The sequence below is a fragment of the Chrysemys picta genome, chromosome 14 (genome assembly GCF_011386835.1).
Source record: "Chrysemys picta bellii isolate R12L10 chromosome 14, ASM1138683v2, whole genome shotgun sequence".
In the NCBI taxonomy this organism is placed as follows: Eukaryota; Metazoa; Chordata; order Testudines; family Emydidae; genus Chrysemys; species Chrysemys picta.
The window spans coordinates 20,339,257-20,358,439 of record NC_088804.1 but is presented as its reverse complement, the minus strand read 5'-3'; the positions used below and the strand labels follow the sequence as shown (position 1 = coordinate 20,358,439).

The 19,183-nt window shown below is 37.6% G+C and overlaps 1 protein-coding gene across 1 annotated transcript in view; it reads right to left on the bottom strand.

Moving 5' to 3' along the window:
- ITFG1 (integrin alpha FG-GAP repeat containing 1) overlaps positions 1-19,183 on the bottom strand; it is a 206,060-nt gene that overhangs the window by 176,239 nt on the left and 10,638 nt on the right. Inside the window, exon 6 of the mRNA XM_065567608.1 lies at positions 12,206-12,300. Coding sequence (XP_065423680.1) covers positions 12,206-12,300 — 95 coding nt within the window. The remainder of the gene's footprint in view (positions 1-12,205; positions 12,301-19,183) is intronic.

Sequence of the window (19,183 nt, the reverse complement as noted above, 5' to 3'; positions counted from 1 at the left end):
AGGGTGACAAGCTCACAAACCCATACCAGCAAGGAGTAGGGAGTTCAGCTGCTGCTGAAACCTGGCCTGTAGTGTCAGCTTCTAGGTCCGGAGCCCGAACTGTGCTTTTTTCAGAGTTACGAACATTTCAGAGTTATGGACAACCTCCATTCCTGAGGTATCTGTAACTCTGAGGTTCTACTGTAATAGGAGTGAAATTTCTCAAGTTCATTCCCAAACTCAAGGTCTGAGTTGGAAAGTTTAGTAAGTCCGTATGTACACGACAGAGTTAAGTTGAGTTAAATTTTGTTGACTATTGTAAGTCGCTTTAAGTGGAGAACATCCACACAAATGTTCCTTGTGTCAGCTGAGTGCGTCCACAGTTGTTGCTCTTGCATCGGCAGAGAGAGCATTGCATTGTGGGTAGTTATCCCACTGTGCAACTCTCCACCCTCTGTCACACTCAGCCGCTGGGAGCTCTGGGAATGGATCATTGTGCATCATGGGGATGTGCTTGTCATCCTGTGATGCAGTTCTTTTCGTCCCATCATTCCCTGGGCTACCTATTTTGTTTTGTGCCATTCTTCCAACAGCCCTTGTAAACTCTATGCTTGCCATCGCTGCCTAACGGCCTGGTTCCTGAGCTGCTGACCATTCTGGTGATGAGCATTATGAACACAACACGGCTGGTCCTGAAGTATTTCATGAGCTGTGAAACAGTGATGCCTGCCCTGCTGTCTGCCATGGAAACAAATAATTCAAGATTGCTGCTGGCATTCACGGATCAGCTTGCCATGGTGGACCGTTGGTACCGGGCGTGGGAGAACTTGGATACGGGAAGATAATCTTCAACACATAATTTGCATTCAGACATCTGAGCAATATGGTGAGTAGCAAAATGAAATAGAAAATAAGCTCTAGACTGGATTTTTTCAAATCTTGTCTGCCTATCTTCCACAATGCACTGTTATCCTCTTTATTTGTGATAAAAGTTGAGCTCTGTTAACTGGGCCTTAAACAGATAATGAAAATTATGTCCAGAAACAGAAAACTTACAAAATGTGATCTTTTGTTGGGAAAAGAAATTTAAAATAAGTCTACTACAACAAATGAAGTAGTCAATATCACTACTGAATACTTGATTTGACTAGCTTACTCCAGGTTTAAAAAGAAATGTAGAAAATGAGAGAGAACAATTTGGCAGTTGAACAAAGACTGAAGTGGCTTTTAAAAAAGGATCAGATGTGATTAACAAACTTAAAGGATACAGGAGCATCTGCTGGCAAAGAGTTAATGAACCTAGTGATTTTAACAGAATTTCACTACATTTGTTGTATATCAAACTTTAATGACAACATAAATATGTGGAAAGATGATATCAAGTTCCATCAAGAGCCAGTACTACAAAAGCTCTGAAACTATCTACACTGGTGTAAAAATAGGTCTTAAAGGAATGCAAATCATGGTTTCAAAAAGATCAAGACCCAGTCCTCAGCTTCCACATTTAGGCTACAGAGAAGAACTGACATGTCAGTTTTCTAGTACAGGGGTAATTATCTTTTCTATGTACCCTGTTAAATTTAGGATAGTAAACACTCCTAAATTTATTTATTTACACACACACACACACACACACACACACACACACAGTGTATTTTCCAGGTTACTAGGTCTTCAAAATGCCTCATGCAAAATATGAGTGAAAAAAATTAGCTAGCAGATATCCCTTAGCAGGAGAAGTGCGGTTAACAGTTTATAGTCAACTATTCCTAATCATTTCTCCATTTAAGTTTTCCTGAGTCTTAATCTAGATTTGTGTTGGGTTTGTGTAAGCAATTCTGATAACATTTACACCTAATATGCTAGTGCTGAAGCAGAATGAAGCATTATTTCGTATCACTTTAGCCCCCCAAAACCAAATAAGAAAAGGACTACTTAATTATTTCTATCTCACTCAAAAACATATTAGATGTTTGACAAAACAGAAAATGTAGGGGGATCTCAAGAAGAATTTACAATCTAAAGCAGTTTATCTTCATGGAACTACTTGTAGTGCATGAAGTTAAGCTCATCCTTCGACATATCCAGGATCACAGCCTACATTTTTTGGAAGATTGTATTAAAAGACACTCTGAAATATGTATTAAAACCAGAATTTTGTACTGTGCAGCTCTGTATATGTAACAATGGCTCTTCTACTAAACTAAAAATCAAAATTTTAAGACATTCAAATACTTTTCCGGCTTGGAAAACAATTTAAATTAACCTTGCAATGGGCTTAGCCCTAAATGAAGGTAAGAGTATTTAATATTTTTAAAGACATTTTGATTAGAAATAATGAAGTTACATGAATAGTAAAGTTAAAGAAAATACAGCTCATGCACAGGGATGTCCATTTAGTTAAAAATCCCAATCCTTTAAACCAAGATGTGGAGCTCCAAGTACACCCATTTAAATAAAACAACAAACCTTTGTTTATGTTCTTCCAACTACACACACAAGAATCTGAATAAATGCAGTTTAAATTTTAACTTAAGTTTGGCTCATAGTGCTCCTCTGAAGGCGATGACTGTCTACTCTATATAGGTTTTTATGCTGCACTCATCATCTTAATATCTGATTGCCTTCTAGTAGTTCATAAAGCAAGGTGACTACATATCTGTCACAAGTTGTTTGTTCTTTCATCCTGTACCCACTGGGAGAAGCACGTGCAGTGGAGTGTCTTGTTTTGGTAAGCTTTTTTTATTTGTTAAATACACACACCTGTTGCTACGTGTTTATAAAAGAGAAAGAAAGGTAAAAGAAATGTGCCTTGCTCTTAAGAGCAGTGGTTCTCAAACTTTTGTACTGGTGACCCCTTTCAAATAGCAAGCCTCTGAGTGCAACCTCCTTATAAATTAAAAACACTTTTTTATATATTTAACACCATTATAAATGCTAGATGCAAAGCGGGGTTTGGGGTAGAGGCTGACAGCTCACAACCCCCTGAGGGGTCCTGATCCCCAGTTTGAGAATCCCTGTCTTAGAGGGAAAGTGGTGAGGTTTGCAGAGGTACTTGTTTCCTGGGGAAGTTCATTCTAAGAGTCTCAAACCACCCTGGAGAAGATTCTGTGTCCCACACGACAAACATTACTTTTATTGTTCTGAGTTCCATGGTGCCAGAGGAGCAAAGTTGTTAACCACCGTGTTATAACTTTTGTTGAAAAGTAAGCATCAAGGCTGAAATTCTGATGCACGAGTTCTGTATCTTTTTCAAACTAAATTATATTCCATGAAAGAAATGAAAAAAATTCTAAAGGATCACTTCATACACCTCAGCAATAATTCAAATATAGCTTGCAAAAGAAAAGATTGGAGATTCCTCACTATGTCTAATGTTCAATAGTGCATTTATGGATTTCTGTTTCTAATAAATGTGAAATAATCCTTAATGAACATAAAAATCTTGTCAATATAACGAGGCATATTGCATTACAACAAATCAGATTACATAACAAGCCTCAATCTTAAACACCAGTTTGTGTCCTAGTAAAGCAAGTACCATAATATTTTCCTCTTCTTGTTTTGGTAGTCAGTGCTCTTAAAAATAGTTCAAGTTATTTGTTAAGTAAATATTTGAATACTGAAGTACCTGCATGCACAATAGGTACTTTCAACTGTATACAGAGACTGCATTGTGTGTATACCGATACTATTCAGTAATCAGAGGCTTTCCTTTCCTTAAAGTTTAAAGCATATTAGGAATAAAAAAAAATTGTTGATAAAAGTTAGTTAAAGATGTCATGCAAAACACAATTATATGTGACTTTTAGGAAGTCTCCCCAAGGAAGAAACATGATAAGTTGTGCACAGGATTATCATCTGTGAGAAAAGGAGATTCAAACTAAGTTAGCAAAAATAAGTATAATAGCCAGTGGTTCCTTACAATGATGCCAATGTTTGCAATTTTGTCTTGAGTCTCACAATATCTGGTGGTGTTCTTAAAGCCCCAGCTCATGAGATCATGACATTACTCAGTTTTCATTTTAAAAAAGAAGTTTCCAGCTGTCATGGTTGTGAAGAGAATTTGAGAAAAAAAAAAAAGTTAATCTGAAAGAAACATGCAGAAAAAACCAATGTTGATTTTTAGAAAAAAATAATTTTGGACATTTGCGGTCATCAATGATGTTCCTGTTCCATACTCTGATACTATATTTCCTTGGATACATAAATGCAGATAGCTATTAATCTTCATCTAGTGTTGAGAAAAAAAAATCAATAAAACAATAACAGTGTTATGGGGGAAGTTGGTCTTCCAAACGCATTCAAAAACCAACAACAAATATTTAATGTTTTAGGACAAAATATTACTTAAAATCCAGAGTCATAAGAAAAGTTACATTAACTGTATTGTGGGCACTTTTGTCCCCCCAAATGCAGTGAAAAACTAAAAACAATTCTTTAATACTTTAGGTGAAAAAACGTTAACTAGCAAACTGAAAGAACTAGCAGGAGTCTCGTTCAGTGTAAGCCTATAATCAAATTTCACACATCAGCATTAATGTGGAATGGTCAATGTGTACAAATACACTGCATGTGCCACACTGTGTGTGACTCTTCTGGTCAGCTGGCCTTGGACCAGACTCCAAAGAGAAACTGCTGAACTCCAGTTCATTTGCAAATTTGACACCATCAGATCAGGATTAAACAAAGACTGTGAATGGCTATCCAACTACAGAAGCAGTTTCTCCTCCCTTGGTGTTCATACCTCAACTGCTAGCAGAGCACCTCACCCTCCCTGATTGAACTAATCTCATTTTCTCCATACTGATTTATACCTGCCTCTGGAAATTTCCATTACTTGCATCTAAAGAAGTGAGGTTTTTACCCACGAAAGCTTATGCTCCAATACTTATGTTAGTCTTAAAGGTGCCACAGGACCCTCTGTTGCTTTTTACAGATACAGACTAACACAGCTACCCCTCTGATTATAGTTGTGGTGTTTCTTTTTTTCTACTTCTACAACCTTGTCATGATGTGTCATAGATAGCATTATTACCAACTTGCCCTTCTTTGGAACATAGGAAACTACGGTGAGTGGCCCAGAAAACCCAAACACTGCTGACAATTTTTCTCTGCTGCAATGTGGATGCATCTCACTGGGTATATCTGGCTTGTTTCATCAGATTGTTCCAAAACAGATCACATTTTCATTGAGATGATCTTTAGCAAGCTGAATACTGGGGAAGAAGTTATTCCCAACTATGTTTCTTCCTGTCTTATACCAGGGCTGAGCATGAGCTCCTCATTGTCTGAAGATGAACTTGATGAACAATCAACGGAAACATGGTCTTTCTTCACAGAGCAACTCTCAACAAGATCTGGCATAAAGCCACTTAATTTAATACATTGTCATCACGATGACACACTTTCAGACTCGCAAAACATTTTTAAAAATTCAGAAACAGAATATCATGCCTGTTTATTGGCCAACTTGATTTTCACAACAAAGAAAATCCCTTCAAGAGTCTCCTGAGTCTGCAGTGTTTGGAGCACAATACCTAGGCAGAAACCCCCCTCAAAAGTGTTAAGCCAGGGGTTGGCAACCTGTCAGCAGTGGTGTGCCGAATCTTCATTTATACACTCTAATTTAAGGCTTCATGTGCCGGTAATACATTTTAACACTTTTTAGAAGGTCTCTCTTTAAGTCTATAATATATAACCAAACTACTGTTATATGTAAAGGGTGGCCTGCTGGGACTCCAGGCCCGAAAGCAGGATGAGCAAGGGCTGGAAACCAAGATTGGCAGCTGAGGTGAGTGGAGTAGGTGGCTGGTAGGCCAGAGCAGGGCTGGAGGCCTGGACTCTGTCTGCAAGAGAGCCACCAACCTGAAGCAAGGTGAGCGGAGCTGCGCTGGCGAGGGGCCAGCAGCCAGAACCCCAGAGCAGTGACTGGCTCGGCCTGCCGCCACTCTGGGGTTTCTGCCCCCAGCTCCTGCCAGCTGAGGTCTCAGCCCGCTGCCAGCCTGGGGTTCCTTCACCCCCAGGCCAGCAGCGGGTGCTGAGTTGGACCCGCGGCAGGTCCCGCAGGAGCCGGCAGCGGGAACTCCAGAGTGGCAGCGGGGCTGAGCGGCTCAGCCCACGCCGCATGCCAGGAAAAATTGGCTTGCGTGCCAACTTTGGCACGTGTGCCATAGGTTGCCGACCCCGGTGTTAAGCAAAGAGAGTCAGCATCAGTCCACTTTGTGTTGAGGATACCTAACAAGCCCAGATTTGAAGGGACCAACCTTCCTGGCGTACCTTCTACCTTAGGGTGACTTTGTGCAGCAACCACTGTCACTGCAAAACATTATCAATTAACATATACTAACTATTACAATGCAAGATACTCACACTAAAAGTAAACATGGATAACAGCGGAATTTGTTCAGGATATATTTGTACCCAGTGTTTCTCCAGAATTTTCATAATCAGCGATTACACAAACACAAGAAGTTAAGACTAGTATTTGCATTGTTTCAAATACATTACTTAAAATTTCACCTAGGAACGTTCCTGAGTCATCCTTAAGGATATGAAGCATTGCAGAAATGTGGGCAGTGGCATTTATTTACAACTATATTGTTGTAATTTCTTTGAAAATTTGTGTTTTCTTCAAACTCATTCCCAATACATACTTAGCACCTAGAGAATTTCTATACATAAATGGAAATTTTAAAACATAAAATATATTTCTATTGAGTTCAAGGTTGTTCAGTTAGATAATAAAGAGTTCAAATGCTGAAATACTGAGATGATTACATTAGATGAAATTATTAAAATGTACCAGCATTATAAGTAGGGTTGTTTCAGATACTATCTCCCTAAGAAAGATTAGTGTTATCTTTGTTCTGGGTTGTGTTTATATTTTCTGGATTTATAAAATCCTTATACAGTTAGCCTTTTATGAAGTGCTGTTAGGGATAAAACACATCTTTAGGTCCATGTACTTATATAATAAATTATAATGACTTAACAGCTTCACTATAACCAATGTAGAAATATTCCATTATAAATTCCTAGTTTGAGGGTTTGATATATTGATAGTTTGAAAATCGAGTAGGCAAAAACTTGGCACAAAGGTTTTGAGCCTAGAGAGGCTCTTTTTTTTTTTTAATCCAACATACTTTTAATCTGTTAAGCGGTTTACAATAATAGAGCTGTCAAAATAGTTTAGCTGAATTCACTGTTTTGGCTACATGTGCTGTGAAAGGAAGTATTGAATGTTCTAGGAAGTACCACCTTTAAAAAAAAAAAGCATCAGAAAGGACTTCTAAAGCATGTGGGGAAGTAAAAGATGAGGCATTTCAGGGTTTTTACAAAATTAAGAGCAGATAATATACCTCTTGTTTTATTATTATGCCATTTAATCATTCATATCAAAGCAACATTCAAAGACTCCCATCAGGATCATGGCACCATTGTGGAAGGTACTAGACAAACACATAAGAAATGGGGCCATCTACGACAAACTTTTAAATCCTGTTGGTTAAAACACTTAAGTCTCCCACATGTACTGCAACTAGGGTGACCAGACAACAAATGTGAAAAATTGGGACAGGGGTGGGGAATAATAGGAGCCTATATAAGAAAAAGCCCCAAATTTCAGCACTGTTCCTATAAAATCGGGACATCTGATCACCCTAACTGCAACCCAAGACTGAACTTTACATTTGGTAGAGCCCTGCAAATCTGCAGATATCCACTGACCATGTTTGTGGATTGATGTGTATCCAAATTTTATATCTAAAACCCTGCAAATCTGTGGATATCCATGGACCATGTTTGCGGATCAGATTTTGTATCCATGCAGGGCTCTACCCATAGCCATTCTCACAAGAGGGGAAGGGGGAGGAGGGAGCAGACCCGTCCTGAGCTGTGTGGCTCTTTAGCTCCCTCCTCCCGCTCTCCTCCTATGAGCAATGCAGACTGGATGTCACCTCTACTCCTCTTCCTCTCCCCCACACTGGCCTTGGAGAGGGGGTGAAGAACCCCAGGAGGAGCAAACATGGGGCTGGGGAGTGGGCCTGAAATGACTGGGGGGAGGAAGGGAGGGGGACGGACAGAACTAATTTCTGGGCAGGGGATTGGCAAGAGCTCCTGCAGCAAGGGCCAAAAATCACATAGACTAATGAATTTCGGAGAGTGGGCAACACAAAATTATTTCTCTCACAGACACACACACACACATGATGGGTGGTGGAATTAAGGAAAATCAAAAGTCAAACCAAAAAAGTCACAATCTTTAAAAAAAATCATGATTTTTGTGGGGTCTGACTCGATTTTGATATCAAGAGGGTCTCTGATTTGTGATTTTCATCTCTTGAGCTTGGCAATACTGTAGAAGTCAAACTTGTGTTACCACACATGTATATCATGTCTATTATTACACATGAATAATCGCTTAGAGGATTTTTTCTGTTTCATGTTTTAAAAAACAAGGCAATTACATGCAAAAACTATGTTAAAAGAACATTAATAAGGTTGCAAAGTACACAACAGTTAGGAAATGCCAGGATTAAGATTGTCTGTGCAATCGTTTATTTGGCCCCGTTGTGTGTATACATTGTGATACAGTCTTTAATTATATGATCCCACATGCATCCATTTCTGTGTGGTATCCTAGATTTTTTTTTTTTTTTAAGGATTTTTGTTTCTAGTTTGCATCATACTGTATTGACATCCACACAGGTCATCAGCAGGATTGGAACCTTTAGAGCCACTACACAGACTTTTGTCACTTGAGCAAACAGAATAGTTGTAGTAGGTTTTCATCCTGTGTGTGGACCAATACTAGAAGGGGATGGGACACTGACAGTGGTTACACAGATATTTGCTGACACCAAAGGAATGGGCAAGAGTCATGAATCTTGAGTTCTATTCCAGGCTCTGGAGGAAAATGTGCTCTAGTGGGCACAGATCTCCTCCCTATTGCCTCCAAATGAGACCCCTTCTGCTCTGGTCCCTTCAACCTGTCCCTGTCTCCTCTCCCCTGCCTCCTCATCCTAATCTCACTTTCCACTCCTCAGCATTCTCATCCCAGTCTCAGTCTCCTTGCTCAGCAATTCTTAATCTCACTGCTTCAGACCTCCCGTCACAGTCTCCACCACTCCCAAATCTGAGTCTCCTTGCCCACCAATTCCCAGTTCCCTACCCCCCGACTCTCGTCTCTTTGCCCAGTCAGTCCATGTTTTCTCCCAAACTCAACTCTTAAGCAGGTCTGTTTCCATATCCCACTCACCACCACATTAGAGCTTTGTCTACACTATAGATCTTACAGCAGCACCACTGTACTACTGCAGCGGTACTGCTGTAAGGTCTCCTGTGTAGCTGATCCATGCCGGCAGGAGAGATCTCTCCTGCCAGCATAATTAAACTCCCCTAACGAGCGGCAGTAGCTATGTCGGCAGGAGACAGTCTCCCGCTGACATAGCACTGTCCACACTGGTACTTTTGTCAGTGAAACTTTCGTCGGCCAGGGGTGTGTTTTTTCACATACCTGACTGACAAAAGTGGTAGGGACAAAGCCTGGTTCTCAGTTTCCTTCATCTATCAGTCCCAATCTCCTGCAGCTCTTCATCTGATGACAGTCTCGCCGCACCCCCGCCCCTATCTACCGGTTCTCTCTCCCTTTGTCCTGAGCATACCAGATGTGGCTAGAATCTTCAGGGAACTTAGCTGCTAGTATCTCACTCCTTACTGAACATGCGTGAATGGCTATTTTTCAAAGGTGTATAACTTGGTCTGATATTGGTGAATTTTCACAGGGATAGCAAAAGGCACATCTTTGATACAAAGTCCAGTCCCTTCTTGAAAATTCAAGTCCCTACTCCAAAGCACAGAGGTACTAAAGCTTTTCAGAGAAAAGTAGACACAAAAAAAAAAAAAAAAAAAAAAAAAAAAAGCATGGGTAAAACATTTCCCCCTTGCCTCATTCTCAGAAACAGCTAAACTATTTTGGCTGAAGTTTTCCAAAAAAACTCTGCCTGTGGAAGATACCTGGCATTGGAAATTTTAACCCAAACAGTTGAAGTTTGGCCAAGTTATTAATAACTGAAAAAAGGAAGTATAGAATGGAAGCATCAGGCAACCTTAATAATAGACAGTGTTTCTAGCACCGCCTAAACTACTATAGCTAGTAGAGGAATTTACATCGTCTATATACCACCACCAAGCACATTAGCTACCTCCCCTCTGTATATGATTTTGAGTGTTACAAAGAACTAATCCTGCCATTTGACTATTCTAGGCTAGCCTCTGTACTGATATGCACAAACAGAGAGAAGCCAAAAAATAAAACCATATACTATACTAAAACCATATATGTAGATTTTAATATACCTTCCTAAACAATAATCACCTTACAAGTTAACCGTTTATAGGCTTTGCCACTAATAAAACATTCACTGCATAAGATTTATAGAATGCATTTAACAAAAATGGTCATTGCTGCAATATAATGCACACTCACCATACTAACTCAATGTATTTAATTCTTCCAGTTTCAGTCTCACACAAAGACCTGGTCCAACAGTGTCTCAAAACTGCAATCAAAGGTTTGACTGTGAGCTAGAGCAGAAAACTTAGTGCCTGAGACTCAGAATGGAATTGTTTAAATCAACCTGTGGACTCTTTTCCCTTTCCCTTCACACTCAGATTACTAATTGAAATAGACCACCACACTTTCATTTCTTAACTTCTTTTTTCCAAAAGTGTATTTCATGCATTTACGAAAGTTACTTTATGAACAGAATACAGGCATCTACAAAGAGGACCCAGCAATTACAGTACTCATTTGATATGCAGGGAACCAAGGCAAAACTAACTGTGAATGTGAGAATGCGTTTGAACACGTATAAGTGTACTAGACAATGTACCCATTATGGTCCCTAAAGCTAAATTATATGTTTAAACTCATACAACACACTGTATACAATTTGTAAAGCTAAGAGAAGTTATGTATAATATGTGCATTTGTAAAACACTAAAATTTAAGTTGATTATAAGATTCCCTTTTCAGAAATGGCGGAATTATGTAGAAGATAATGTAAATGAGAGTTTCACATGTCATCTCCCATGCATCAGTGGTAAAACACACTCCAATATAGAGATTATAAAATGGAATGGATATAGAGATGTTAATGGAACCCTTGTGCACCAAGTCACGTATAAATCCGGAACCCTAAGCAATGAAAATAAGCATTTTTAATTAAAGCATCAATGTTTCAAGTATCAAGATAAGGGAAAGCACACAACAGAGGCAGTTAACTACACAAGATTTTACATCTGGTACTTTACAACACACTTGTGGTGTACCGTCACATTCACAAATCACAGACCTTGTTATGTCTATATTAAAAATTAATGTGGGTTAAAGGGTTCCAATGTCATGAGAGATGTGATTACATTAAAGTTTCCCTTTTTTTAAATGCAAAAAAAATTATTATTTTTGTCAAAGATAGTGACAATGAAGGTGGTGGCAAGGAGAACTAACATTTCAGCTATCTGCAGAAATCAAACTAGAGACACTGTTTCTCTTCAACTTCCCATTACAGTGGGCACCTTTAACCAAGTATTCACTGTTATAAGCAGCACCGACAGTACCACTGGAGAATAAGAAATGTGGTTTTAACAGTGGCTACTAAATTATCTAGAGTTAGCTGTAGTTGCAACATTTTGTTAAAACAGAAAGATGGACGAAAGAAAGGATGAAAGGTGTGCTGGTCGGGAGACATCTTTTCTAGAAGCTTTTACTACCCTTATTCAATTTGGCAGTCATTTTGAAAGAAACAGTGCCATTTAATTTACAGAAGTCAGTGCCTTACATTCAAAAACCTATAAAGTTTTGTAAAAACACTTCTTTGAATGAACAACACTTCCTGGAATGTCTTTTTAAAAAAAAAAAACAAATAAACCCAGCAGTGTATTTAAATTTGCTATCAATAATATAATAGTTATAAATAAATTTAAAAGTAAATTACAAGTAATGAATTACCTTAAAAAGATCAACTAATATTAATAAGGCATCCATTAAATTTAATATACTGTAGTCTATTACATTCCTTTTATCATGTAATTGTTCTTTCCTGTCTGACAGCTCAGAAATCTACTGTTTATTATTATTGAATGCAATGGACCTGTTTTTTTTAAAAGCAACATTAGTATCTTTATAGCAATTAAATAAAACATTACAATATTTGTGACTCACCTGCAGTAAAATCTCTATTCAAATCTATAAATGCATGAGAGTGCGGTATGTACATTTTACTCTTAGTGTCCAATGCAGGATGCCATGATAAATTCCTGAGAGAAAGAAAACAAAGCTATTCTTATGTGCTTACAATTTAGGACTTGTCAATCTTGATACCCCTCTTTAAAAGATTGTGAAACACACAGTTCTAGCTTTTTGTAGCAAAATTTCACTATTATTCAGTTTTATTATAGGTTTCATAATATACTGAGAAATTCTTGACAATATTTACATAAAATGCTGTCAATGCAATGGCTTACTTTGGGTACTTTTAACCTTGTTTCTTGTAATACCTGGCTATTTAAACTAACTTGATTCAGACTAAACAAAGAATTACCAACACCCAAAGGAAATGGAGCATAGTTTCAGAAGTCTTACCATATTTAAAAAAAAAAAAAAAAAACAACCAACAAACCTTGTTTTGCTTTCATAACCTCTTTTAATCAAATTATTTTGTGAAGTCTTTACCTTGGTGGCATTTCTAAAGATCAACAAAACCAGAAATAAACAGTTTGTGCCTTTTATGTTTAAGCAAATTTGTTTTGCTAAAGAACTGAGTTTCCACAGTATAAGTAATATAGTCTAATTAAGCAATACACCAGACAGGTACTACAGTATCTGTGTACTGAAATATTAAAAATATTCTGAGGCTGGTAAGAGTACCCTGCATGAGAATCCATAACAAGAAATGGAATGGAGTTCACTGCACCACTACCAGGAAGCTTTCAGTATAACTGAAGAGTCACTGATTCAAAATAAACAGATTTGCAAATTACAATGTTCATTTATTTTAAAAATTCTCAAATTGAATTATGACCATCATACAATCACACAAATGCAACATTTCATAAAAGAGAGAGAGAGTCATAAATAGTATTTTACAACTATGAATTATGAAAGCACAGCAAATAAGGAGATCTGTGTTTTGGTTCAAGATCGGTCAGATTTCCTTGGTGATCTTGGTCAAGTCACAACCTCTATGTTCTGCAGTTTCATTTGTAAAATAGGGATAATACTTAACTAGCTACCTGCCAGCAATGTTGAAAGGTTTAACTAACTAAACTTTATCAACTGTCTTAAGAGTCTCATGTGAAATGGAGCTGTAAAAATATAATTATGCCTCCAAACATTACCAGAATATGGTGCTCTTATTTGAAATCTATTCAATGTGCCGTTGAGAAAATATCTATTTTTTCATTATAAATTAGAAAGCCTCTCACCTGGTCTATCACAGTTAGACAAAAAAGCCAAAATGTATTGCAATTAAGAAGCTGTGTTTAATTGGTAGTTTAATTGATAGTCACAGACAGAATAGTGAATTATATCAAAGTTGTATAACCTTTTTCATTATGACCGTTTTATAATTGCTTATAAATGACATTCTTTAACTGTTTGGGCTGAAGTTTTCCATGTTCAATCTTTGCCTCAGGTTTTTAATTTTAAAATTTTAGCAAAATTTTAGAGAACAGTTTGAGAACAAGGCTAGTGGAAAATAAGTAGTATAAATTGCAGAAAACCACTACTTGCACAGCAGCATTTGTTAGTAGCTTGCACACTTCATTTATTGAACGCTCCAACTTCACTGTGCATCCACCCTTGCTCTGCAGTGGCCACGCAATGGTACACAAATAAAACTGATCCTCCTTCCCTGATCCTCAGTGAAAGGTGCACCATGAGTTGAATGTCTTCTCTTCTACCAACTGGTTATAATAATTCTGTACATTACACAAGACACGCTCCTTATTGAGCTAGTCCCCATATCACTGCCCTCTGAGGAAAGCAAGTATTAGGTCTCTCCCAACTCTATCCCATTTTACAGGCAAAATATAAGTTGCACAAGGTCACTTCTTGCAGAAGCTGTGAAGATAACCTGGTTCTCCAATGTGGAACTCAAGTCTCATTCACTTAGCCATACTAGACAGAATCTGTCACATCAATATGCTTGGTTATGCAGTCTGTAAAATGGGGCCACTTCCGCACAGTTAACCCACTGGTGAAGTTACATAACCCCTACTACTGCTGCCAAATGTGTTAATGTTAATAACAGATATGTGAACAAGCTTAATTCTGTTACTTCCTAATTTTGAGTGCCTGACTTAGCAACTTTAACATTCTTTTAACAGATTTTTCTATAGTTGTGTTACAGTGGATTAAGAGGATTCAGGAACAAGCGTTACTTTACTTGACTGGCTTTCAACTAATTTTAATCACATGTTTTAAGTTTAATTATTGGAACTATTATTCAAAGACACTAAGGTAATGTTATTCCCCTCCTTTGTTCCATTTCCATCCCTTTCTCTCTCATATGCCTACATTTACCCTTGCAATCATTTTAAAGAGGATGATTTATTGAGATCCTACATTAAAAACAAAATAAAAATAATAAAAAAAAATACACAGGGATGACTTTGGCCCAACATATCTGCTTGGAAGAAAGGTCCATTTGTTAAGTTGTTCCAGAATTCTGAAACAAAGTATTTTAAGTTATAGAAAAATGAATGGGTAGGAGCTACTCTAGTTACCTACGTAATGTGCTATGAAAATAAGTAAAGAAATACTCAGGCTGCAACAAAGTGCATAAACTAAAATTAATGGGAATATAGATCTGGGAAAGCATAAAATAATCCATCACAACAGTCCAGTCTGAAATTCAAGCTGTGCAGTTAGGTGTTTATAAATTACCCTAAGTATGAACCATAAATCACAATAGCATCATATCAAGTCAGAACAAGGTACAGTATCAGAATATTTCTCAGACAATGGAAAAATATCTCCTTCATTTGATACAATAGTTCAAAAGGGAAGAACCAAAACAACTTTGAAATTTTACAAGTTACAAACAGACTGTAATGCAGTTACTATTAGTCAGAAGGGGTCTGTTCGTATTCCTTAGGTTCAGTCAGAAGTGGGCAGTAATGGCTTTCTTTGGTAAGGTTCATCTGTTCATGCACATCCAAAGGGAGGGCTTATAAACCCTTTCCTTATAAACCCCTGCCCAGAGTGTAATCCTGTGTCTGGCAGTAACAGCCTTCCCAGTCCTTCCCTTCAAATTAGAGTAGGAGCATGTTTCTGGACCCTGCTGGCCACATTTTTGGGGGCTGAGAAGAACTTTTTCTCCCAACTACCAGATTGACCAGGGAGATGTGGATTTTTTTCACCTTCCTGTCAGCAGGCCAGAGACCCAGTGGGTAGCTTAGGTAGTAAGGTGGTCATGTTTTTGCAGCTCAACAGATGTCCAGTGCATATGTGATTCACTTCACGGATGAACTGGAATTGAAATAAGGGTTAGGGGAGGACATTTTCTAAAGATGGTGGTAGAAGAACAGATAGGGGCTCCTAATGGTTGGTACAGCAAGGAGCCAGCCATTCCCACCCACAGCATATCCTCAACCCTTGTCTGAGGGGGACGGTGGTGGAGTCACAACAGTGTTGCTGGAACTAGGTTAAAGGTCTAGAGACTGCAGGAATGGTAGTAGCCCTGACTAAGGGCTAGTCTACACTGGCAATGCTAAAGTGCAGCCGCGGCAGCGCTTTAACGTGGCTTACGTAGTCATAGCAGAGAGAGCTCTCCCAGCACTCTAAAAAAAACCACCTCCATGAGAGGTATGGCTCCCAATGCTGGTGCAGTTTACACTGGCGCTTTACAGCACTGAAACTTGCTGCGCTCAAGGGGGTGTTTTTTCACACCCCTTAGCAAGAAAGTTGCAGCGCTGTAAATTGCGTAGACACGCCCTCAGATGGTGCAGATTACAAGAGGAAGGTATACATCAGAGTCATTGCTTGATAATTTCCCAGATATGTTAAATTAGTGACGTTGCAGCTTAGTTAGGTCACATTCCTTGTAGGTCTTGTCCTTTTTTCCCCTTCAGTGAATAAACTTAGAGAATTTTTTCACTTCAAGGTCCCAGAAACAAAGACAAGGTTTTCATCTCGAGGCCAAAAGACCAGAAACATCAAGACACTTGATCACGGCCTTGGATAGACCAAGAAACTACTTACACTTGATCTTAGCTCATAGAGGGCCGAGAAGCGATACACTTCTAAATAAGTCTGGACACAATCTAGCAATGAGAACTGAGTTGCAAGAAGCAGTGTACACCTAACTCAGATAATGCAATGACCATATTTAAAGTGAATACTGAACACTGGCAGTTTTAGCTTTTAAAGCTCTTCCTCCAATGCTTTCTTTATTGCTACTTTCCACAGGCATGACTCATTTTTTGTTATCTAAAAGAATCTATCTTTGAATGAGACACACAGAACCACTGTTGCACTCAAGTGGGTTTCCAAATCATTTCCCAGATCCACCTATCTTCTTCAATCTAGAAAGACTTCATATTTGTAAAGCTACTCTCATGGTAACAGTTACAATTCAGAGCAAAGTTAACCTGCTCTCCTTTGAGATCAGATTAGTGTAATAAAAAGGGAGAAAAACCAAGCCTTGTATACAGAAGTTTTTGACTGAAACATATTGTTCATGTCAAACTTCTGAAAACTAAACTTTTCTACCCATGGATCATACTTCTTTCAAGTGGAAACTACAAAGAAATAATTTAACAGACCTAGAAAAAAACCACACCTGTGATTATATGAATTGTATTTAATATGGAAATGTCTGAAGATTGTACTGTAGGTGATCATAGAAAACAGCTGCCTTAATTCACTGTGAATAGCTGCTCTTTGCTAAATTTCTGTTCTTTCATGCTGCAATTTGTTTAATTAGGTGGGCTTATTTCCAAGCACTTATTAAAATGTCCACATCACCATCCTGGTTCATGTTTTTCAATCAAACACATATCCACAAATATTCCCAAGCTTTCGAGTTCCAGCATGGCAAGCCTTTCAAAGGCCGGTGTTTGAATAAGAAGTTATTTTTCATATACAGAAGTCTTAACTATTACATTTGGTAAAAATCCAACTCAATGTTAATCAGACACTACATGATGGGTGTTAGTAGTGATTCAGTTATTTCAAACATAGCTCTAATTAGGTTTTCCCCAACACCCAATATACAGTAGTTCTCATTGTCTGTAATTGTAAGGATTAAGATCAGCAAGTATCAGTATCCAAAATGTATCTTCCACAGATTTAAGATTTAACTATGAAACTTTGAAACAAACAAACAAAAAATCATCCTCTCCAATTAAAAACAGATCTATTTAAATTATATTTCAAAACATTTACTTCTAGAGAACTATAAAATAATTAAGAAATGGAGAACTGTTGACATCTCCATTACAAGCCCAAACATTTTCCATTAAAAAATAAACATTGGTTTTTTAAGGAAATAAAATAAAGCTACATTTTCCAAACATTATCAAACATAGATTATATTCTGACCTATAACATTCAACCTTCTTTTGAACTATTAATATATTTCTTTGTACCAATATTTCTTCACAGAATATTAACTGTGTTGTTCTCCTAGAAAGCTGATAAAATCTTCCAATATAATCAGTGCAAGGTTACACTTACTGTCATGAACACCCTTGGGGGGGGGAAATTTGCAGGCTTTGTTCCATAAATCAGATTTAAATAAAAGTCATCTTGATAAAATTCAAGCAGAGATTAATGGTCAAAAACATCTCTCTTAGAAGGGCATGAGAACTTCCAATTATACATGTGAAGGATTTAAAAATAATCAAAATATTGTTTCCAGTCCTATATTGTAATTCTTTGTTTATCGAAAAAGATCTATAAATCTTCAAATAACCTCTAGTAAAGGGAAATGCTCTCATTGAGAATGATATTAAAATGATGCTACTAGCAACGATTACATTTTAAGTAAATGGGTTACAGATTTGCTAAAACCTCTACCTGTCTATCTTTGATAACAACGTATCAGACTAATATCAAGAATAAAAAAATTATTTAATTATACACTGCTTAAGGTCCAGGAAGATGAAAGTTAGAAAAGCTGATGTACTGTTTCTATGGAAACAGGTATAATCTGATTGACTTTTCTAGTTCTAATGGGCTTCTCTTGACACAACAGCTAAAAAATGCCCCAGGGAAATTCAAAACACTTCACAACAAACCATTTCTTTTAAAGTGATGAGCATCAGTGTTGATTATACACACACAAAAAAAACCCCCAACAGCTGTCAGAGACTAACTACATCTGTATTTACTATGCAGCAAATGTCATTGTACATTTTCATATTAATACAAACTACTAAATAGATAATCAGATATTAACTGGAACTTTGTAGTAGTATATAAAAGTTGCAAAAACAGCACGTTCTGAGACTCAAGACTGCTATTCATTACTTGCGATTTAATTTAAGCAGACATTACTAAAAAACAGAGGTGTGAACAGAAGAGGGGGGGCTGTACCAGTGAAATGATGTAATAGTAATGCACAATTGATCTAAGAGCCTGTGTGTCCTAAACGCCTAATGAAATTGACAGGAATTGAAAGAACTCAGTACATCAGAGGATCAGACCTAAAGATGCACATAGGTGCCTAAAGCTAACTACTCCCATTACTATTAGTGGAGGCAACCAAGTTTGAATTTTTTTGCTTGGGTGTGTCAGCCATTTTTCTTTTTAAAAAGTTTTTTAATTGTTTTCAGAGCTAACATAGCTGTGAAAGAGTGAGATGTGTTCATTTCTACTTTCACGAACCAAGTTGCTATCTATATTCTGATTCTAGACTCTGGTTTAGCAGTTATTTCTTCCACTGGTAATGAGTTAGGTGATCTATGTTATCTGTACACGGTAGCAATACAATAGGCAGAGAATACAGCTTGATTTTCCGAATAGGTTAAGACTGGTTGTTCAACAGGTATTCCCCTCAACCTTTGTGCAGGCAATGTGTTAAATTTTCAGTTTTACTGAGTTAAAGTAAGTACACCCAAACTAAATAAACTTTATACATAATCAGGCAGTATCAACTGCACAGTCAGCCAAATTCTCCTTAGAAAATTAAAAGTT